This window comes from Polyodon spathula, chromosome 13 (assembly GCF_017654505.1).
Source record: "Polyodon spathula isolate WHYD16114869_AA chromosome 13, ASM1765450v1, whole genome shotgun sequence".
In the NCBI taxonomy this organism is placed as follows: Eukaryota; Metazoa; Chordata; class Actinopteri; order Acipenseriformes; family Polyodontidae; genus Polyodon; species Polyodon spathula.
Window position 1 is genome coordinate 37,741,214 of NC_054546.1, and position 23,758 is coordinate 37,764,971.

Consider the following 23,758-nt stretch of genomic DNA (forward strand, 5'->3'; position numbering starts at 1 on the left):
GGAGTAAAGGCTTTAGGGCCAACTGGGCTTCACACTGCAATGACCTTTGACATGATCAACAACTTGAGTTTGTCCTCAGAATGCAGCATTCAGAAAACTTCAAAAATGATATCATAACCTGTCCATTGGAATTGTGCCTTTCTAGTTTCAAAGGATTATAAACCAGTACTTACCAGTGGAGCAAAACTGGGACAGTGATCTTGAAGCATGCCACACAATGAAGGAGAAGTCTGATAAATTATAGATGAAACAGTTTCATAAACAGAATGCCAAAAGCCCTATTCTAAATAACCACCAAATCCTCTGCTTGGTTTTCAATACTGCTTTAAGCAACCGATTGCGCCACTTTGAAGTGCTTGCACACCTCTTTGAAGTGCTGTGGCAGGATGTTCAGCCAATCCAGTGGGATCTGGCCACATGGTTAGAAATCAAAGTCTGTTCAAACAAACTGGTCAAAATTACTTTTTTTTTTTTTTTTTAAATAAGAGAAATGCAATGCGTTAAATTCTCCCAGTAGTACAAAAACAAAAAAGAAATTAGATCAGTTTCAAAAATATTCATATTGCACAGAAAACACAAATACGTTTAAAAGTCATTGGAATTGCTTTTTTTGTATTTCTCTTACTATTTAATGGTGTTTTCTGTCATTCTGAGTGGTTCTGGGTAACTATGCCTTCGTCTGGAGAATCCTGAGTGCTGAGACTGAACAGCTTTAATTCCATTCCAATCATGTGACAATACGACCTTTCAACTCTATCAGGCCCACCTACTCTCTCTGTTTAAATATATGCAGAGCAGTAGGTAGGGCAGGCAGAGTTGAAAAGTCACGTTGTTGTAAACAAACATTGCTTTGGTAAATATTTATTTTTATTTTATTTTTTCAAAAATGTACAAACAGTGTCAACTGAAAAAAACATTCAAGTTTCTGTTTACATGTTCATTTGTCAGCCCTGCAAAACTGTTCAGCAAAATGACATTTGGCTAAAGATCTGAGTCACTTGTTGTAAACGAATTAATTGTACTGTTTAACTTGTGGATGGACTGTAATACTATCTCTTTATACTTCCCTGCTATAACAAAAATATCAAAACAAGTAACAGTGAATAGTAATACACAAATGTTCCTTCTAGCACCATTGCTGTTATCTTTTTTAAGTAATGCTGCCAGTCAGAAAACAGGTCATAGGCCCTACAACTGTCCTCATGCTGTGAAATCGATTTGTACCATTTCTTTAAAATAAAATAAAATAAAATAAAATTGCTGCCAGGGTTTCTGTTTAGAGTATGCCTAGAATACAGTTTGTAGCAAGTTCTTTTTTTTTACACGCCACGATCTTTTGTATTCTCCGCCATGTTTGCCTGATAATCGCTGAACAAAAGACTAAAAAAACTCAGCAGAAAGGTAACATTTTGCAACAGGTTTCAGAAATTCAAAAATAGGTAATGTAGTTGAAGATTATTTCCTATTGAGTTCCAAAGTAATCATATTTTGTGATGAAATGGAAACTGGTTTGCTCACACCCTGATTATATGTTTGTACCAGTGTTCAGGTGCTTCTTGGGAGTCCTGGCAGGGTATCAGGAGAGAGGGGAGGACAGCCGGCCTCCTCGTGTTTGGACAGCAGTGACATCCTGGAGAAGGTCTTGGCACAGCTCTTGCAGTGGTACTTCTTCACATCGGAGTGTGTCTGTAGGTGTGCCCGCAGGTTCGAGCGGTCTGCGAAAGCCCGGCTGCAGTGTGTGCAAGAGAAGGGCTTCTCTCCTGCAAACACAGAAAAAAATATATAGTTAATAATCATCACTAAATATTAAAAATATGAAATACTTATTTATTAATTTCTCCTTTATTTTTATGTGGATACTTCTTCAAAAACTGTCTTGATGGTTTGGAAAGATTTTTTTGTTTGTTTTTTAACTATGCGTATTATTTTCAAACAGATACATTTACTTAGCATTCGCACTGCTCTGTTCACCTTCGTTTGTATTGCCTGTTGAGACGGTCTCTTATGTTGTAGTGTTTTTTTTTTTTTTTTTTTTTTTAAACATATTGAATCTGTTCATACAACAAAACACATTCCCCATATAACTTTGTGTTCATTCAGCTGGTTTGCTGTTATAGCCTGACATACGATATTGAAGTTTCATCGACCTGTATACATGCGAAAAGAGTTAAGGAGCTGTCTCAGCTATACTTCGTACTTTGAAAGAGTTCCGGCAGCTGAGAGTTGGGGCTCAGACAAGGGAAAGGGGTTTTACAATAAAGCAGACCAGAGCCTGGCTCCCTACCTGTGTGTGTGCGGATGTGCCCCTGCAGCAGCCAGGGCCTGGAGAAGGCCTTGCCACAGAGCTTGCAGACGCAGGGCAGGGTGTGGGTGCGGATGTGCATCTTCAGTGCCCCCAGGCTCACATATTCCTTGTGGCAGTACTTGCAGTTGAAATTCTTGCGGCACTGCCACTCGCACTGCAGCTGCCTGTGCTTGGCCAGCCCCGAGAAGGTATAGTAGGCCTTGTGACAGTCGAAACACTCAAATTTCTCCTGAACGCTAGGCAGCAGCCCCCAGCTCTCCGACCTGAGGAGGAAAGGGGCTGGGAGGCAGCCTGTCTCCTCAAAGGCTACGCCACCGATTCTGCTCCTGGAGACGTCCAAGGAGGTCAGGCTGTTCAGGGAGTCTCTGAGAGGAGAGGTGGTTGTTTGAAAGGTGAGGAGTGCCAGGTTAGCCCTGGAAGAGTCTGTGTGCTGTGGGCGTGTGTTGACTGGCATGCTTTTGATGACACCACCTCCCCCTGACCCTGTGGCTGGGGTAGCTGAGGTGACAAGGGGTTTACTGCCCCACCCTTCCAGGGCCTCAGCACAGATGGCCGGTGTTGGGAACTCGGGTTGGGAAATGTGAGCGATCATCGAGCCTTCAAAAGGATATGAAGATGATACAGCTTCTTCTGAAACAGCAAGCATACACTTTTTTTTTTTACTTTTTCTTTCTAAACTAATAAGACTTACATTTCACACAGTTCTATGTATACATATAACACACATATAATTTTGGGGTTTAATAGATATAGAAAGTTGAATTGACTTGGTGCTGCTATCTCATCATACCACCATTTATTTTGAGGGTTTTCTGCCATTTTCAAGCAGATCACTGTAAAGAAAGAAAACAAAAGATCTTGCTTGTGGTCCCCTAAGTACAGTTTAAATAAAAAAATAACTGTAGTAACAACAGTTCTATAATGGTGACACTTTTAAGACATTCCTGACTCAAAAATCTTAGATTGAAAGGTTCCCTTTATGGTACAATGTTTGTGGTCTAACGATTTCTTTTCATCGCATCTTTTATTTATTTAATTTTTTGTTGAGAAAACCGTTATATATATAATTTGTTGTGGTTGTTGCTTTTAATAATTATCTGCCATAACCGTAGTTATTTTTGTACCGAGGATATTCAACTAACAGATTAAAATAACCAGATGGATGAATGTTTTTAGTCTCTTGTGAACTACAACAGGGCTAATAGATTGTATTGTGCTGTATAGCAGGTTGAAGAACTCTTAAGTCTTCGAAATAGCATGCTGTGCTATTCATAAAGACCCCGTTTTAAAAATAGCCGGTGGTCCACTATAACACAACCAAACACACACACAAGTTGTAACAGTCCCTTCAGCTGCACTTGAACTACTATGGTAATTAGCGATAATTAACAATGCTGGTCAATAGCAGTCGCGCACAGTCGAAGAAAATATGCTCAAACCACGAACATTATTATTATTTTTTTTTTTTGATGTCATCATTTTTCCCCCCATGCGCCTACCGCGTCTCTTGGACAGTTTCAGAACAAAATCGCATTTCACCCAGAATTATACAGGCAAGAAAAGATGCTCAAAAAGCACAGGACTGGCCTCTTCAATCCCCTAATAGGACCCTTCAAAACCGAAAAAAAGGACAGAGTAACAATAAGCCTCTCTTTTGTCAGAGAGAATTTGCACCTGCTAAACTCCCGCAGCTTATGCGATATCCGTGGTACTTAAACCTTAAAAAAAAAAAAAAAAAAAAAAACGTAAGGAAAGTTCGCACGAACACAAATTACGAAACTACTGGACTGAAACTGTACTATGTTCAAGTAATAATTTGACAGTAACTTGTTGTTTGAAATCAACAACAAATAACAACGCTCACATTATTATACAATTATTAAATCATTATATATATATATATATATATATATATATATATATATATATATATATATATGCAATTACCTTTTTTCTGTGACTCCAGTCGTCCATAGTTTGGCTTCCTATAACTCGTGTGTTTCTTCACCAGGAAAGATTTTGGCATTTTACTAGTGTTATTGCTTTTAAGATTCCTGTTGCTTCTTCTGAGGCAACGCAAGAATGTAGCTGGACAGAGGATGGGAAGATGAATAAGTAGTTTATACTCCGACCCTGTCTGCCTTGCATTCTTCATTACAGGGAGTCAGGTGCAGAGAGGGTCACAGTTTATTAGCATAAGAAACCACCAGCCGGACCAATTGCAATCGAAGGACAAGTGCAAGAGGAGGAGTCCTTAGCTCTACCATCGGCATACCCCAACAAAACAGGTGCATCCCAAGTTACTGAAGTAGTTACACAGTCGGGAATGTTTGTTCCAACTGGTAGACATGCGCGATAGCATTTGCCACACACACTGTACAGTACCAACTGACGAAATGTATCGGAAAGTAATTTCTATTAAATTATATATATATATATATATATATATATATATATATATATATATATATATATATATATAAATGCAGTAAAATGTTTTTTTTCTTAATTTTCCATGTATAGAAAGTTGTTGACAGTCGAGTTTGTTTAGATGTCTGAAAGCCTTCGTCTTTGAAACCTGCTTACTTGTAAGAGGTTATTTATGGCTCAGGGAGAAAAACTTTTTTTCTTTCAAACACTTTTTGGTTTACTGTTAGTGTTGCCCACGAATGGTTGACTTCTAGAATCACTAAGCAACAAGAAAAAAAGAAAGAAATACTGGATCACAAATGTTTTATGTGTACATTAGTTAGAAAACCGTTAGACAACCATTAGAACCTGTAGTTAAAAACAGAACACACCAAAACTATTAGTGTTACTTATACAATGGGTGAATCATTAAAATAATGACTCACTTTCATTTGAAAAAAGGAAATTGTAATACCTAATACCATTATGCTATATAGTAGTATTGTATATCAAATTATTATAAGGGCCACAGTTCTTTGACATGATTATGGGAAACAATTAAAATTAAAACTGGCTCAAATAACTGTGATATTGTGCCCTGTACAAAATGGCTGACTTGAGCACTACTATTTTTAATCTCAAGTTTCTTTCCATATGTCTCCCATTTAAAGCTTTGAAAGCAAACGGCTTTCCCAGTCACCCCCACATGGGAGAAGAGCATATCCTTTGAGAAGACCTTGCTCAAAAGGACCAAGTTTATCCTCCCCAGCCGTGAAGCGGGGGGCTAGGGTTACCAAAACAAGGAGCCCTGACTGTCTGCATTACCATCTGAATACAAAACCTGAAAGCTGTAAAAAGAGGATTTCCTCACAATGCTGGGCAACATCCCTTTGCATGAACAAAACTGAGTTTAAAATCACCCCCTTTTTGGGGTACTGTTTGTGTTAATCTTGCTTATTAATTTGTCTAGTTTTGAAGACAGGGTGATCAGGAATGCCAAGATATTTAATGGGCAAGAGGCATGATTGGTTACATGATCAATAAATGTCCCACTCCGTCATTGATACATTATGGAGTACCACTGCACTTGTGAAATAGCTTTTTCACTGAAATTGTTGCATTTCTTTGGATGGATAATTATCATCTATTCAGCTATATCAAGGTATTTAGTAAACAAGCTTTCAGAGTGGTGTTTTAGAATTGTGTACAAATAATTCTTACCTTTTCCTTGTGGCTATCACTCCAAAAATCGAAACATTCGACTCCATCAGCTCTTTCATGAGTTTTGCTTAAACACAGTTTGATGGAGAAGGACCAAAAAGGAAGCAAACTAAATTACCCTTGGTCGTCTGGAAATAACCAACACTTTATCAATCTCATGTTAAGCTGATACTATATAATTAGGGCTAGTTATTGGGTTTCATTTTCTTTCTCGTTCCCTCCCTTTAAACTTTAATTAATAGTTGTTAAGCCTTAACAGAATGCCAGATTGTCTAAATTAGCTACGCACTACTAGAAACTAATGCAGTGGAAATTAATAAGCTGAATGCAGTGAATAGAGCCAGAACAAAATGCAGGTTCAAATAAAATCAGGTGGAATCAATGCATGTCGTTTGTTAATTCAATCAAGATGAGAGTAAAAAGTAACAACTTCCTAGTGTTTGATTAAGAAGGTAAATCGGCTAAAAATATGTTTAAAGCGACATCACGTTTTCTACTATTATAACAACCTTGACTTGCATAAAGAAGGAAAAACATTGGGAGAAACAGCTTGCATCGCTTGATTCAATGTGTTGTATCCAAATGGTAGTCAAATACTCAAAATGGAAGCCACTGCCTCTCTTCTGGTTTTACAATATAAAGCATCAACTTATATTGTAACAGGATGGAGATTAATGTTTCATGTCTCCACTAGAGGGCACAGCAAACCCTACTAATGGTCCTGGACTAAACAGAAAATCAGTACAAGACACTTGGTGGGTGTGTTAAATCCACTCATTTTAGATGTTCCAAAATAAAACAGAATACAAACACACAGAACATTAACTTAAACACTGTTGGTTTATTTAATAAACTCAGTTGGATGATTGTCAAACATTTTAGTCCTGACTGTCCTCTCAACCAGACAACTTAACGTAAAAACACATACACACATATATTACACACACACACACACACACACACACACACGAAAACCCAACAATTGACTAGTTTGAACTTGACCCCCAACCAACAGTCTACACAAATCCTTTGACTTAAAGTACTTTCCATGGCACAATGATTTACAAGTCTGATAAATGAACCATAAGCACTTATAATAAAATACAACTAATCATTTAATAACCTTAACAATATTTTTAATTTCACCAAGCCCTGTCTCTGTAGTAATTTAGCCATCAGGTTTATGGTGTGATAAGGAAAAAAAAAAAAAAAGATATATACATATTTATTTCAGCAATTAAAACAAGAGATTTGGGTTTCTAACACTTAAAAATATTGGCATGTTAGACAGAATTTTCAAATTTCACATCCTGCAAGTTTACTGTTCTAAGTAGTAATTCTTGACAATTGTGCAGTTTATTAACGTACACGTCGGTATTTGGATACAGCCTAGCTTTTCATATACAAAGCCAAACCAATATAAAAGACCATCTACAATGTCACTGCAGTGTTACACTCACATTTCACCAGCAAAAAAAAAAAAAAAAATCATAGGACTCAAATCAACAAGTACTATATAGCACTTATTCTATACCAATATCTCATTATTAGTGTGGGCGTTGTGTGCATAACTGACGGCTTCAGAAAAAGCGATATACGTATTCAGCTTTAAAACTGCTGTAACGGTTGGCATCAAGATCTCAGTCTTCTCCACCACCGTACATATCAGCAAGTTTCTTGAAGCGGGGGCCCCACTCATTGAGGCAGTCATAGTCCTGGTCATCCCCAGAGCTGGAGGAGTTCAGTGAACTGACAGAACCAGCCTCTGAGCCGCCACCTTCATAATCAAACACCAGCAGAGAGTCATAAGGAGGAGCAGTGGGGTCATTGTCAGCAGCCTTCAGGTTCTGTGTGGGTTAAACAGAAACAAATGAGACACAATGTCAGAATAGGGGTTCAGAACATAGTCTGAAGTCATAAGATTTCTTAAGAAAAGGGTTTTTAACATAAGTGTTTTTATGCTACATGGTAACTGAATTTGGAAATGGAGGGATTCAAACTTTAGCAGTTAATGAAATCCCCTGTTTCCCACATTTGCACACACACAAAAGGCCTTACGTCATCAATGAAGTTGCCGATATCATCTGGGTTAGCTGGTCGGGGACGGTACTGGTACTGTGGCACAGCCATAGTAGTTGGCACCACATCATTTCGGAAGACCTCAGGTCGGGCATCCAGACCTCTGTGCAGCTGGCTCAAGTCATATTCCTGATTAGATAAGATAATTAGATTTAATACAACTATAATAATGTGTTCATCCCTTCATGTGAAAAAGAGATGAAGGCTCAAGCTAATCTTGAAAACTGTTCAGGACTGACAATCCTTGGCCTCCACTTGACAGCTTGCCAAGGTTCACACTTATGCAGTGGTGGCATGGTGTGGACTAGCATTTACTGAAGCCAATTAAAAGGCTGAATTATTTATTATTTGTGACCTAACAGATTCTAACTCATGCATCTAGAGTTATGGCTTAGTTGCAACACTAACCTGATCTTCCTCTCCACCCCCCTCTTCATCGTAAGATAAGACATTGTCACGGATGTCATCCTCTGGAAGCAGAGGTTCCTTTTTAATGGCCTTTCTTCTTCTGAGCAGGAGCAACAGTACTAGCAAGAGAACTGTGGATAAAGAAAGTAAACACATGTGGAATCCGGGTGACAGGCACAGTTGCACCAATGCAAAAAAAAAGCACAGGCTAGTGCATGTGCGGTCGTTACTTTGTTGTAAAAACATGCACCGCATGCATTTATCCAGTAATGAGCTGCTTGTAAAACACACACATGGATTTCAATGGCCAGGATCATGACTGCTTGTATGGGTATGGTGTTTATGGATTATTTGGCCGTTGGTCCTGCACTCAAAGGGGAACTGATCTGACTATGCCAGGTCAGCAGGGTGGACTGTGATGAAGCCACACCCTTTCCCCCTCGTCAAGGGGACTGCCTGCATTAAGGTGGAAATTGGGGAGGTGGAGGGTAATATTACAACTGGGATTGTGACGGCAACGCTCAGGTGAGTTTACCTGAGATTTATATTGCAAACAAAGAAGTAATCTAATGGGTGATAATCATTCAATAATCCCTCCTCCGAATTTCAGCCTAAGCTTCTAAAACATGCAATATTTTTGTCATCCTAGTGTCGGTTCTTTATACTCCCTGCCTATGTTTTTGTGGTTTTGTTTATATATATATATATATATGCGCATCACATTAAATAGTGGATAACTACTGATCCAGCACGTAACATTTGTGAACTAGCATTATGGGGTTGTATTGGCGAGAATGAGAATGCAAAGTTCCACCTTAAATGACATGAGATCTTGTTATAGCCTATACTAAAGACTACTGAAAGATTGGAGAAGTATCTGGTTCAAGTTCAGAGTTTTATTATTGAAGTAGACAACAGGAATCTCCACAGCAAACGTGTGCTACCAGCACTAAAAATAATAATCTTCCATTAGCCCCGAAAAGATTACATTCTAGATAGAGGTCAGTAACATTCATTACATAAAACGTAATCATTACAATGCCAGTATATAAAAATCACGTTTAAAAAAAAATATATATATAAAATAGGGGAATCGAACAACAAGTGGTATTAAATAAAGTACTTACTCAGCAGTGTAAGTATGGCTCCCATTATCCCCAGAATTGCAGGCAAGCCAGCGTCACTTATTTCACCTTTGCAGGCAAAATCACCCCCCTTGCAATCACACACTATTGCCTTAATTCTACTATCTTGGTATTTGTTGTCAGTATCAAACACTCTCAGTATAACAAGATAATCATTTTGCTTTAGCTCCTTGGCCATTGTGAGAATAATGTGTTCTCCTACAGTAAAGAAAGAAAAAAAAAAAGTTAGTTCATTATAAAATGACACACTTTTCAAAACTTAATCGAGTCAATTATTCATGTAAACGTGTGTGTGAATAAACCCAATTTATGAACCTAACTGAGTGAAGTAAACCAATTAAAATAAATACACACAAACAAAACAATACTTGCCTTTATCATTCATGGTGGCAGTCCAGTTCTTCTCCTCATCCTGCAGGACTTGTACATTAAAAGGACCAGCATAGACCGAAGTGTCTTTGTCTACAACATTCAGTATTTGGGGGACCGTTTCCTTGTTACAAACTCTTATTTCTCTTTCAACTATTTCAGGACCATTGTCGTTCACATCTGTCAATTCCACCACAAGAGTTCCTGTACCTGTGGCTGGTGGGTTAGCTATGAGAGAGGGAAAAAAAAAAAAAGGTTTCACAATTTCCAATCATGGGCAGATACGGAAAATATAATCTACTTATACAGTTACACATTAAGCCTTACCATTGTCCAATGCCAGAAACATTGCAGTGTATGTATTGTTTTTAACAAATGGAGACTCTCTATCCATGAGTTGCTTAACTTTGATCACTCCAGTATTATTACTGATTTCCATCCATCCTGCAGGATCATTCCCTATACGATATCTGAATTTAAAAAAAAGGCAACATTTTCAATTTAGTATTCAAGTTGAAATGGAGTTTGTTGTGTTTAATTTTTATTTTGGTCACATCAGATCAAATGGTTTGTAAACGTGAAGTAATATGGGTATGTGAAAGTGGGTGGTCTGTATTTTAACAGTATGGACTGATGTTAAAGAATGTGCCACTGAAACAGTCAATGTTCATTGGACACACCTATAATGGAACTTGGAGAGAATCCAAGAATACCAACTACAAGCAATTTGGTCTATGTAGTTGATATGAAAGCTTTAGGCCTTTATCACCCAGAAACCAAAAAGGTCACATGAACCCCAACATGGCTAAAGTGTGCCGTTAGATTTTGCCCAGAGTTTCCATATTACTGAAAATATAAATGTTGACAGCTTACATGGTTCGTGAGATATTAACAGTAGTAGGTGGGTTAATGGGATGCTTAATGGCACCAAAAAAAAAAAAATTTAAAAGGTTCCTTATTAGTCCTAAAGTTAGTCATGTGTACAAGTATAGTACAAAAGACCAAAGTTGGACTACTGTAGCTGATCCCCTGCTTTAGTAGCGCTCAGGGTTCAGCTCTTTATTATAGTTTGCTACCAAACAGGAATCGGAGCGACTGGTTCCAACGATTATATTTTAAGAGTGTTATACTTTATTACAAGATCAAAATTATTATTAATATTTAAAAAAAAAATAAATAAATAAATAAAAAACCTTAAAGTATTGTTTTTTAAAATGTACATTTTTTGAACTTAAGAATGATGTAAGGAAATGTATTTATGCCCAAAGTAAATACTATGGCTGAATTACATAATAATATTTTCTCAATTTCTTACACCAATTTAATATGCATAAACCACCAAAATTATTGAAGCTGCGTTAGAGGTTAAAACACAACTTATTAGTCCTCATTATTTAATTCACACAAAACAAATGCATTAGTTTTATAGGACCTTAAATCACTTAATCATTTTTGGTTATGAATAGTTCAGATTCAAAAGCGTTGTCAATACATCTAGGGATTTTTCATATTTGTTCCAGTTAGTAGGTAGTCTTTAGTCTACAGAAACCGTAGACTTGGAATGAATAGACTAGAGCAGGGATGGTGAAGTTTTTTTAGCTGCAGTGCCGGTAACGTTCTCTGTGATACGCTGCACAATTATTATTGTTAGGGGAGTCATGAAATAAAGAACCAGCATTAGCCAGCATGGCACTCTTAACATATTCACCATTTGATAAGGGACTGTCTTGCAATGAGAATTTGAAGCTGTTTTTTATACATCCTCACTGCCCTTTAAAGGAATTCTTTCCTTTCACCCTCATTAAGATCTGTAATATTTTTGTGGCTGGTGTCAAAATGGCGTTTTACACTTGTGGTTCGATAAACACTTTCATTACAAATAACACACAGCGCTTTCCCTGTACTGTCAATCATTCCAAAGGTCTTTGTCCAGCCCTCCTGGAAGGATCTACCACTGTCTGTCTGAAGTTCAGTTTTTTTTTTTTTAAATTGTGCTCATTTTCTTAAACTTCACTTTTCAGTTAAACAAAGAGAATGATTTTTTCAGAAGCACATTGAAACAAGGTTGTCTTACTATCTCCCCAGGACAGGTCTCTCTACTACAGCAGCTTGCAGCATGAACAGCTACCCATTATTGGAGATATCTGCTGGGTGCCATACCTAACAGAAAATGGCAACATTTAATATTGCCCCCCTCCTATCATAATTGCCAGACCAAACACACACTCTCTTCGTCTTCAGCCCCATCTCACTCCTCTTCCCCTTTATACTTCGCTGGGCACTTAATGCTGGTCTCCCCTCACCTCCCATCATTTCCATTCGTCCCCGAGAACTCACAGTCTATTCCAAGCAATTCCCTTACATTCCCTATCCCTTAGTACACTGCACATTCTAATCTACACTCACATGCTATTCTTGCTGAAGTCAGCTGGAGACTGTGGTCGGAGATGTACCGTCTTTGTGCTATATAAAATTACATAAAACATATCTACTGCTTTTACATTCTGTAAAATAACCATTTAAAAGACTACTAGCAGATAATATACTTAGTATGGCATTTATTTTCTCTTAGAAAGATTACTGTGGTGTCAAACTATCCACAAATCTACTATACATAGAGGCATAATTTATTTTGAGACTTTTTGAGAATTTACAACCTATTTAAATATATAGTTTGAGATACGAGTATGTGACATTGAGATATGTCGGTATTTATAACAAGGGAAAGGTTTGACAATCATTAAGGTAACCATATGGCTCCGTGTTCGGCGGGACAGATCACGCTTTTCAACTCACAACCCAATGTATTCTGGTAAGCGTAGTCCTGCTTCTCTTAAAGCAGGGGTGTCCAATCCTGCTCCTGGAGGGCCGGTGTCCTGCCTAGTTTTTGTTTCAACTGTACCCTAAATTACTTAAATTAGAACAATTGATAATAATTGGTACAATTAAGTAATTTAGGACACAGTTAGAACAAAAAACAGGGGGGACACCAGCCCTCCAGAACCAGGATTGGACACCCCTGCCTTAAAGGTAAGAATGGTAATCTGGGTTTGTTAAACCAGCCATAAAAGTATTACAAAAGTATAAAAACAAACTAGATAAAATCAAATCTAAAAAATAAATAAAAAAATCCATTTCAAAAACCAAAAAAGAAAAAAGGTAGCCGAAAAGATTTATAAAGGTATGTGATATTTATTGCACAAACTGGTGTTTAATTATAGGTTGAATTTTATTATGCGGCAGACCACCCAATGTCCCACCTGTTAGCAGCCTCCTTGACCAAAACTTTGTGAACCCCTGCTCTAGAGGGCAACAGTAGTTACTTTGGGTTTGTTGCAATTGAGCCAACTTTGAATACACAGCTGGGGACTAGTTTGAGCTGCTAAGTTTGATGCAATTGGTATTAACCTCAGGGTCATCCCCAGCTAGTATGCTCCTTTTAGTTCATTGCAATTGACCCACTGAGTTCTGCCAGAAAGTTTATGTAGAAAACAGTATTTCTCTACAAACTTTTGTTGAGCCAGTGTTTAGATCATTTTTACGACTGTGCACATGCAATCAAGGATATACAATCTTGCACTTCGGTGGAGGTGTAACCACACACACTTACGTTACAGTCTGCTTCATCTCTTTGTCTGGATCTGTTGCAGTGTATACTGCTATAGAACTTCCAATAGGCATGTTCTCTTCAACTACAATTCTCTTTACCAGTGGATTAAAAATGGGAGCCTCATTGACATCTTCTACATTAACTGTAACGGTAGCTGTGGCTGTTGGTAGAGTACTGGTAAATGGCTCTTCATTTTCTACCGTCACAAACAACGTGTATTGCCTTATTGTCTCATAATCAAGGCCCTTAAAAGGGAGAAAAAACAAAGACATTTTAAAATACAGTCATTATAAAACTTACAAAGTGACTGCAATCAAAACTGGAACTTTTCCAAGTTTATTACATGTAAAAAGGCAGATCAGACTGCTAGAAACTAAGAGCAAAACAGAGTTAATGTGAATAAATAGGATTAAAAGAGTTCAATGCAGTTCTCCTGCCTCTTGGCATTTTTGTCCCCTACCTTGGCAGTTTTGAGAATTCCTTCATTGCTGCCGGGTTCTGTGGTGATATTGAAAGCATTTCCATCATTCCCTTTGACAATTGTATATTTGGCATTCCAGGCTGGTGTATGGGGCACATCCAGATCTGTCACAGCTAATCTCGTCACCAATACGCCCACTTCATTTTCTGGTACCCAAACAGTTTCCTGCAAAAAAAAAAAAAACTAATTTTGCAGGAATCTTGAGCTTTTATTTAGGAAATACACCTGTGTGTATATGTATGTATGTATGTATATTATATATACACACACACTGGAGTTACCCATTTTCAATTGAATATACTACCATTTACTTCAGTCGGAATTAGGTTGGGCACAACCGCTATGTCCCCCTGCATCTTCTGTGGTACAGCACTGTGCATTTACCCACTGCAACGCATGACCGAGTCAGTTACACCCAGAATTCAAGGATGTATTTTCTACAGTGTTAACATTTTAAATAATACAGTGGTCTCCGCATAAAGGAAGACCTCCTAAGAGGATACTTTGGCTAAGAGAACACTCTGGTGGTGAAATAGATTTCTCCCCATTGTACATGCTCCGGCTTAAAAGAACACCTTCTTGGCACTGATAGCGACTCGATCACAATGGATACAGTACTGTTTTGTAACTTGATAACTCAAACTTAAATAAAGTTTACAAGCAACTTTGAGGCACACCGACTGGCTTATTAAATCTTTCTGGAACCGTCATCACGTCATTGCCTTGTTTTGTATTCTGATTTCCACGAGTGCACCTCATTGCTACGAAATGGCATGTAAATAAAACAGCAAAATGTGGCGCTGTTTCTCTTGCTACAAAGTTGGAAGCGGTGTTTAAGTACTGATTCATTATTTTAAATAATGTGCATGTCTTGTACGTTGCTGCTGCATTTAATGTGTGTTTGGGTGCTGTGTTAATTTAGTTTGACAGTTAGTTTATTAACATTAGTTTGTCTTATACTTTATTATAGTTTATTAACATACCTTGCCTATTGCTTTTCTTTTTACTTATTCAGTTCATTTCATATGTTAATGCACATGCATCATGACAAGCGATACATATTTATTTATTGATTCATTCATATTGTGTCTGGCAGCTAATGCCAGACACTTCGTTTGCTTCCCCGAGGGGTGTTCTTAGCCAGAGACTACTACATTACATTAGCCATAAGTTTCCTTAATTAAGTTTGTCAGGCATAACATTTAGGACAATTTCAGGTTTAATAGAAGTACAATGTTACACAAAGTAATTGGATCAAAAGTATGATTAGTGCAAAATATGAATTTACCTGTGCAGTTTTAAACTGTGGAGCATGGTCATTCTGATCCGTTACGGTAATGATAGCTGTGGCAGTGGTTGAGAGACCAGTACCATCCATATCTGCAGCCTGGATGATCAATTTATATTCAGGTACTTTCTGAAAAGACAAAATACAAAGGGATGTATTGATTGCTACTTCTTTCGTAAGAAGTTTTATAAATGTAAGTCAACACCAAATTTACTACATTTATATAAAAGAAAAGATTAATACTGTTTCACACATTAGCTCTAATCTGCAAATTGTAATTCCATACTCACTTAGTCATTGCTAAAATTATCAAAATGGCCAAGATTTTATACAGGAACAAACAAGCATGTGCAATGCAGACACTGCTTTGCCTTGCTTTCCTTCAGACTAACATTTCAGGATTATTAATTGTATTTACTATTAACAAAAAAAGAATTTTGTCCAGTATTAGATATGCATTTATTTAGTATAGCTATTTTGACATATGCCTACTGCAACCAGATTACTAGCCTAGTATTTTGTAAGGGAATGGGCATGCCAAAAAAACATTCTAGTTTTACTTCTGTTTACAATCACCACCACCCCCTCCCCCTCCCCAGCACTATAGGCCTTCAGGACACCAAAACAGAAATGAGACATGAGAGGGGTTTATTATACGTTGCAGACCATTGACTTTACCTGGGGTGAAAACTGTAACACATATGCAGGCTAGTTAGAACTCACCTCTCTATCCAGCCCAGCTGCAATCACACTAATGGTTCCTGCCTTGTTAATGGAAAACATGGGGAAGTGGGGTTCTTTAGGTTCTTGGTTTAGAATGGAATACCCAATTATACCATTGTCCATCGTGGGGTCATCTTTATCTGTAGCCGTCACCTTCATAACTACAGCTCCTAAAAATTAAAGAAATCAAGTTTTCATTCCATTGTGTTTGTCCTAACGTTATTCATTTGTTACAGTAACAGGCTTAATATGAACACAAAGATCAATGCACTATTAAGTAATCCCCCATAACTGCCAGAAGTCTGACAATACTGAAATAACTCAGTTATAAGATAAAAAAATAAGACTTAATCTTGACAGGTTTAATTAAGCAATAATTTAACATTAGAAACCAATAAAACGTTTTTCAATTTGGAACGTTTACTTCAGAGTTTGATAGCTGTTCAACACTACTTTATTAAAAATAAATAAATAAGTTAAGTCCTTAGCCATAGCCTAAAATTAATTCAATTTCATCCACTACAGAAATCACAAACTGTAGTATATTGTGATATATTCTACAGCAAAGGAGCGATCGGATTGGTTGTAAAGGTTAACTGTAGAATTCCTGGTAACTGCACATTGAAAAGTACCAAAACAAGAGAAGTTGCAAAATCCTTTTCTGGGTACTGGGCATCTCAATTTATAACCTTGCTACCCAAATATGAGATTACAAAGTTTGTATTGTGGTACTCCCACCAACACCATCTTCTATACACAAACTTACCTTGTGGTGAGCCCTCGCTTATATTGCCAAGAAAGGTGTTCATCGTGAACTCTGGTACGTTATCATTTTGATCAGTGACTCTAATTATGATCTCCATAGGATCTTCAACTGGTTTATTATTAATGTCAACAGAATGTGCCATAAGCTAATAAAACAAACAAAGAAAAACAAAAACACAAACAATAATAGTAAGTACCAGAAATCAATGGATTGCTTGACTTGTCAGATGAAGAGTATTAATGAAAACTCACAATATATTGAGCTTGAGACTCACGATCCAAGGGCTGGGTCACATACAGTTCCCCACCAGTCTTTGTAATTGTGAAAAGCCCTTCTGGGGGTTCATCTGCTCCCGGCCCTGTTATGTGGTAGTAAACTGTAATTTCCTTGTCTTTGTTGGACCTTATCTGAAACAGAGAAAAATGAACATGTACAGAAAGCTCACAGAAGTTTGAGTTCCCAGGGTACCTACAACACACTTTTTAGTAAAAAAATAAATAATTTTAGAGAATCCATGTATGAAACATAAAATGTAACTAAATAATAAATGAAGATGATGGTTGTGTGTATTTAATTATATGTGCATATATAACATCCGTCACTTGCAGGTTTATTCTTAATATAATGCATGGTCTGTGAATGATTCAAAAGACTTACACACACTTTTATAGCGCTGTAGTATTCCATAATACCCAATAGAAATCTAGTACATAAGAGCATCAACAAATTCTAAACAAAAAAAAGACGATAAAAACACAAGCTGTAATCAATACAGCTTGTAATCCTCCATTAGAAGAATCTGTGGAGAAATACAAGAGCACAGTCGCTCTGTCGTCCAAAAATCAAAATGCAGATAAAGCTTTCTTCAAGGTTTAATAGACTGGATATTTCGGGTTTTATTGACTATTGTCCACTAGTGGCAAGTGTCCTTCAGAGACAGCTCTAAAAGAAGCTTTATCTCCCTTTGTGGACAATAATTTTCCAATATACATGGAGTTAGATATAGGTATATATTTTTTAAAAAGTGTGTATGTATGCATGTATGTATTTTTTAAAAAGTATGTATGTATGCATATATATATATATATATATATATATATATATATATATATATATATATATATATATATATATATATATATATATATATATATTATATATATATATATATATATATATATATATATATATATATATATAGACACACACACACACACACACACACACATATACACACAATTTTAAAATACAAGTACATACCTTAACCACAAATTTGGGGAATTGGCCCCGTTCATTCTCAGAAACACTGATAGGTGGAATCACCCAGTCTCTCTTTTGTCTCCTCAAGCCAGTAGAAGATTGTGGAAATGTCAGGACCTGGTGCTGGCTACTGCTCTGAACATTTGTAGATGAGTTATGCTTTAAAAAGAGAGAACAAAAAAAGTGCTAAGCATGCAATAGATCTTCACTGTATCTAGAACACAGCATGTGAAATTGCTAATGAATTAAAAGGCATCATTTATGCTCGAGGACATAAAAAAAAGACATTGCAAACGTGGTCAAATAGAACATTTAAAAAACAGAAGCAATCTGCTCATCATACAACTGCATCACCAAGTCCATTCAATGAGCAAGCTCCTTACTGTGTTTTTACCTTTCCATGGTGGTCATGGTCTCTATGGTGGGAGTGGCGTCTTCTCGTTTCATTTTCCACTGTGACTCTGGTGTAGGATCGCTTGCCTTTAGTAACCCAGGCATGGACTGAAAAGCTCTTGTGCCCATGATGCAGTTTCACCCTTCTCTTTAGTTTGATAGTTCCATCAGTACCCACATCAAACCGGGAATCGTTCGAGTTGTAAAGGACTACCTTGCGTCCAGTACAGTCATCAAAATTCACTAGAAAAAGTGAAATATTTTCAAAAGGAACAGCAACAAAGGTTTCTTACAATTCCTTCTATAAAGTAACATTGTTGTTAATAAAGCCTGAGAATATTTGTAGTTACTGAGCTTTAACTACAACCTTTCAATTTTAAAATGCTTTCGGGTAAACTCATTTCATAAAAGGAAACAATTATAAAAGCATCAATTAATTTTTAGGGTGGTAAACAGCAAAAGGTCTTAGACAATTAGAAAAAAGGCTCCCAGGTTTGCTTTACCCAACCCTTGCATAAAATGGTTTCTAGGAAGTCAATGCTGCATTAGCAAAAGTGGGCAGGGCTACATCTCATGCAACTGCCACAAATTCATTAAAACACTAGTGAACCATTCTAAAAGCAACAGAATACCTGTGGACTTCTAGTTAGGTTGGGGTTGAGCAACAGGTATAAGCTTTTACCACAAATCAGAACTTAGTTATTTCATGTTCCACGACGTGTTTTTTAATAAATAAGAGACACACACAAGACAGGGGAGACGAGCTTAATACATCATTTTGTGCAGATAATGTGTCTATGTTCCCGGCAAAAAGCTTTTGTCTCCATTAGTCATTTCTAAAATGAGGGACTGGTTATGAGTGCCAATAATAAAGATTACAAATGTATAAATAATGGCCTTTGTGCAAGTCACTCACAGCCTTAATTTTTGTAACAAATTTGAAATGGCTTCAGTGCTGAAGGCAAATTACATATCAAAAGAAGAAATCTATGACATCATAAAGTGCATAAAGATTTTCTGAAGACGACTTTAGAACTGCGAAAGGGGGTATCCTAGCTTACAACTTTGCTTTTAGACAAAGACGTACATACAACAAAAGACTTTAAACGTTTATTCAATATGAGAATAAACCTTTCATTCAAGATAAGAATACATCTTTATAAAAGACATTATGGAATAAGAATGAACTTTTGTTCTGCCTTCCCATACAATAAAATGCCACTCCAAGCAGCAAACCTGCAATGCACTTTTCATTTTCCAAGCTCTTTACTACTGAAGTCTTGCCAAGCAAGAATGCGAATAGCAGTTTGAATGCAAAATCATGTTTTGAATTTAAACTATGCTTGTTCAATAGCGACTGAAATGTATAACAAATAACAACCCAGTTAAAAGGCTTATGGACACATTACCAGCTGCAAACAAAATTTCCAAAAATGTGAACACAAGTCATGGGCCTGGTTCAATCGCAGCATACTTGACCCAAAAAAAGAAGTAGCCAAAATCTTTCCAGTAGATGGCATGTTTTTTGACACCAACTCATTGTGTTACAAAATACTGTTCACTCTCCAAGATCCCCAGAAGTGATATACTGTGCTGTTATGGGGAGACAGGTAATCACAGCAGATTTAAGTAGGCAGTAATTTGATACTGTAGCATGTTATACCACATGCATGTTCAACACACAAAGAGGTCCTGTTAAGCAACCACAGGAAAGCCAAAATGTAATTTTTTTTTTTTTTTTTTTTTTTAAAAAAAGACTGAAAAAATGTCAAATGTACATTTAACAAAAAGTGTACCTTAAGCACAACAGATCCTCCCAATATGGAACATGCTTTGAATTTTTGCTTTTTAAACTTTTAATTAATAACACTGGTATGTTCATTCACCTTATTTTTAAAGTAAGTTTTTCAGAAATCCATACCAAAAAAGCTAAACCAGTTCCATTTTAGAGGAAGGGGGAAAAAATAAATGTTCAAAACAACCACATTAAATTTACTATATGCTTAGCGTTCAAGGTAAGCTTGGTCAACCATTTCCTCACCTATTTTATCATTAACAAGTTTGCAAGATCAAGTCCTACTACAAACATTAAAATCAACCCCAAGAGATTTAATCTACAGTTTACAAATTCCCTGCATACCAACTTGGTGCAAACAAGAAATAATTAACTAAAAAATACTGTAATTAATCACCTTAAAAAAAATGCCATCAGGGACAGGAAAAAACAGTTTGTCTACAGAGGAGACCGTGAGCACTCTTGTTCTGGCCCTCTCATCAATATTAACACCCAGTGTCTTTCTAACTGATGACATCATACACATTCAGCAGAACATTTCAAATCAAACAGCATCCAATTACCCACTTTAAACAGCATTCTATAAACAATGACATACTAGAATGATACCAGTGTGTCAGATTTCTAGTCCCTACTGGACATTATTATTTTAAATTGTGCAATGCCCGAGTCACTTCTCAAAGTTTTTTTTTTTTTTTTTTTTTTTTATTCTTTTGGGGTGGGTGGATAGACTGCATCCTTGATGTTTAAATCACAGATCACATTCAGCCAAAAATTACATTATAAAACAAAGAGGACATCAATGCCCAAGCAACATTAATTAAAAAACAAAAGAAATAAAAACACACTGCCTTTCACTGGATAAATCTGCCTAATGTTTTTAATTTGCTCCTGTTGTGAGAGTATCTTTACTCCTACACTTAAGGTGTGGCAGGCTAAAATACAATTTACACCTAATCACTGGGAGAGTTGCCTGTTAGCAAACAGGTTGAAGGGTTCTATCAAACAGGGAGTGTCAGAATTTAAGTCTGCATGCTAGTTAGATTGGTCACTGCTGTTACTTTCAAAATTAATGTCACCCTTAGTATGTCAGTGACAACTCACATCAGTTGGGCAAAAAAAGTTGGTCATGACCTATATCCACTGTATACCTATAAAAAAATGAAAGGCTGACATACAGGAGAGGACTTTCTTTAACATTGTGTGTTACTATGTGCCATTTTTCTTAACACACTCAAAACAAGTAAAACAAAATATTTACTATGTCCTCCATGTGGCATTGCACAACCAGTTTTGAATTTGAAAAATCACCCTCTTCAGGCATTTGCTCTTTCATCTATACCACAAACTGCGATGAAAGTTAACCATCCAAACAGCAAGTGTGCATTTCTGGCAAAAACACCTTGATTTTAAAAGAAACTACAAGAGATGACTTGCAAGTAGCCCCAGACAGCCTAGGGCAAGATCAACAATTACAAAAGGCAGAACAAAATGCAAAAACAAACATTCTTCCCATCTATACAGTAGTCCGAGTCCAAATGAACACAATCGCAGTCACAATCTTGGCTTTCTAGTTTTAATGGAAAGTTTGTTTTATTTACAATCCAATGGATCTCAAAACCCTAAACCATCTTACCTTTACCAAGCACTCTGCCTCTCTCTAGCTCTCCTTTGTTGAGTTTGAAGACAAAATGGTTTGAACTGAATCCAGGCTGACATTTTGCACTTTCTTCACAAAATCCTCCAATCCAAATCTAACATTTTAAAAGAAAAAGGATATTTATCAGTAAAACAAAATTGGCCTATAGTAGGAATATTCAGATATGTTTATGCCCAACATCTCTTTTGAAACTAAAGTAGTTATGGCCAAAAGTTTTACATCACCAAGAATTTCAGGATTGAGAAAAACAACAACAACCCAGGAACATAATTTAGATATTTAATTTAACAATGTAAATCAAACTACACAATGATATGGCAGGAGTCTATCGGAAGCTATAACAGTAGTACAGTATCTCATGTTAGATTTCGAAATGTCACATTTAGTCAGTTTTTCGTTAGGTATATACAAAACTACAACGCGGTACGTAATTCAATATGTCAACTAGCCTTATTCAGCAGATTTCATTCAGTTTTATTAAGCAATATTAGTACATTCTATAGGGCGATGGAAAACTTTTGGCAATAGCTGTGCGTTTAGAAAATTAATCACCCGTTAGTGCTTAATGAGTGTACTTTAACGCAAAGCATTTATTTTAAATTGCGAAAGATTTTACGCGTGAATATTTTAGGCGTTACATAAAGTATTTCAATCATATAGGTGTTAAAAGTTCAACTACGTTGCCTATCCATACCCACAGTATAGACTATTGCCTAGGTGTTGTTCAGGAATTAAACCCATCCCTGACCTAGGGCTCCTGATTTTCCACTGTGTGAATGGACAATTACGTTTTTTGGTTTTACCAATTTATTAAGAATTAACACGGTAATTTGAACATAAATAACATTTTTATAGATATATAAAAAAATCTATTTCATTCATCTTTTCTTAAATTAAATCCCTTAGATACTGTAGTTTTCAGGAAAAATCCTTCTTAAAGCAGTTCACCAGTAACAATGTACTGTAGGTCAGGACTGTACCGAACGCAAAACCAAAGTGTTTATTGTGCAATGAATGTGTGCCGGTAGTTAAGGAACACAATATGAAAAGGCATTTTGGAACCAAACAACAGCTTTTGGAAATACGTACCCAGAGGGCACAGTTAGAAGCTCAAAAGTAGAAGCGCTGATCTCTTAACAGTTATACTATTAATAAGATTCAACAGACAAACATGTTTACAATTAATAAGAATAAATACATTTTAAAAAAGACTAACCTGGACTAGGATAAGTATTACTCCAAAACTCCTATTACTCCCCATCGATTTACAAATTGTGACCTTTTCGGTTTTAAAATAAATCCTTTCGTTATTTTTTCTTGAGCTAAAAAAAAAAAAAAAATCAGTCCTCGTTTAAAATGCGTGTGACGAACTCAAGACTGTAGGTGCAAATGAAGGGTTCTGTTTTTAAAGCTCCTACAGGTATTTTCGGGAAGTTAATGACGTCTCCAGATGACCACACCCATGAGTTCTTTTAACATCTCTGCTTTTCAATTATGGTCATATCCTTTCGCCCCTATCAAACCGGTAAATTGCGTTACCTCCTGAGTCCAGAGTCTATACAGTTTCAAAATTAGGCATTACCCTAATGACGACAAAAGAAAACACACAGAAATATAAGTTATCTTTATTCCTTACATTTCCTGGAAAATGAATGCTGTAGTAAATCGTCTGAACCCACTGTTTAGCTTCACTATCCAAGTTGTTTAGTTTTCTTATTCATTAGTTTTATACTACACATTTACCTTAATTCACCTTTCCTCCCTCAGCTACATGTCAGGGTGGAAAATCCCTTTCTGAAAATTATTTATGGTTGCTTAAAACAGATGGCAACTTATTCAAGGTGTT

At 36.6% G+C, this 23,758-nt stretch overlaps 2 protein-coding genes across 2 annotated transcripts; both read right to left on the bottom strand.

Annotated features, from left to right (window-relative positions):
* Positions 1 to 643: 643 nt before the first annotated feature.
* LOC121325437 (protein snail homolog Sna-like) lies at positions 644 to 4,581 on the bottom strand. The gene is made up of 3 exons (XM_041267904.1): positions 4,253 to 4,581; positions 2,285 to 2,935; positions 644 to 1,760 (listed from the first exon to the last, which is right to left on the bottom strand). The coding sequence occupies exons 1-3, from the start codon at positions 4,458 to 4,460 to the stop codon at positions 1,546 to 1,548; spliced, it is 1,074 nt and encodes a 357-aa protein (XP_041123838.1). The 5' UTR covers positions 4,461 to 4,581; the 3' UTR covers positions 644 to 1,545.
* A 2,175-nt stretch (positions 4,582 to 6,756) lies between these two features.
* On the bottom strand, positions 6,757 to 23,311 carry LOC121325617 (B-cadherin-like). Its single transcript, XM_041268431.1, has 16 exons — positions 23,129 to 23,311; positions 21,889 to 22,006; positions 18,459 to 18,700; positions 18,065 to 18,223; positions 17,056 to 17,211; positions 16,805 to 16,949; positions 16,039 to 16,208; positions 15,316 to 15,444; positions 14,007 to 14,192; positions 13,547 to 13,791; positions 10,264 to 10,406; positions 9,940 to 10,164; positions 9,550 to 9,765; positions 8,423 to 8,553; positions 7,994 to 8,143; positions 6,757 to 7,782 (listed from the first exon to the last, which is right to left on the bottom strand). The coding sequence occupies exons 1-16, from the start codon at positions 23,171 to 23,173 to the stop codon at positions 7,576 to 7,578; spliced, it is 2,667 nt and encodes an 888-aa protein (XP_041124365.1). The 5' UTR covers positions 23,174 to 23,311; the 3' UTR covers positions 6,757 to 7,575.
* Between the last annotated feature and the right edge of the window lie 447 nt (positions 23,312 to 23,758).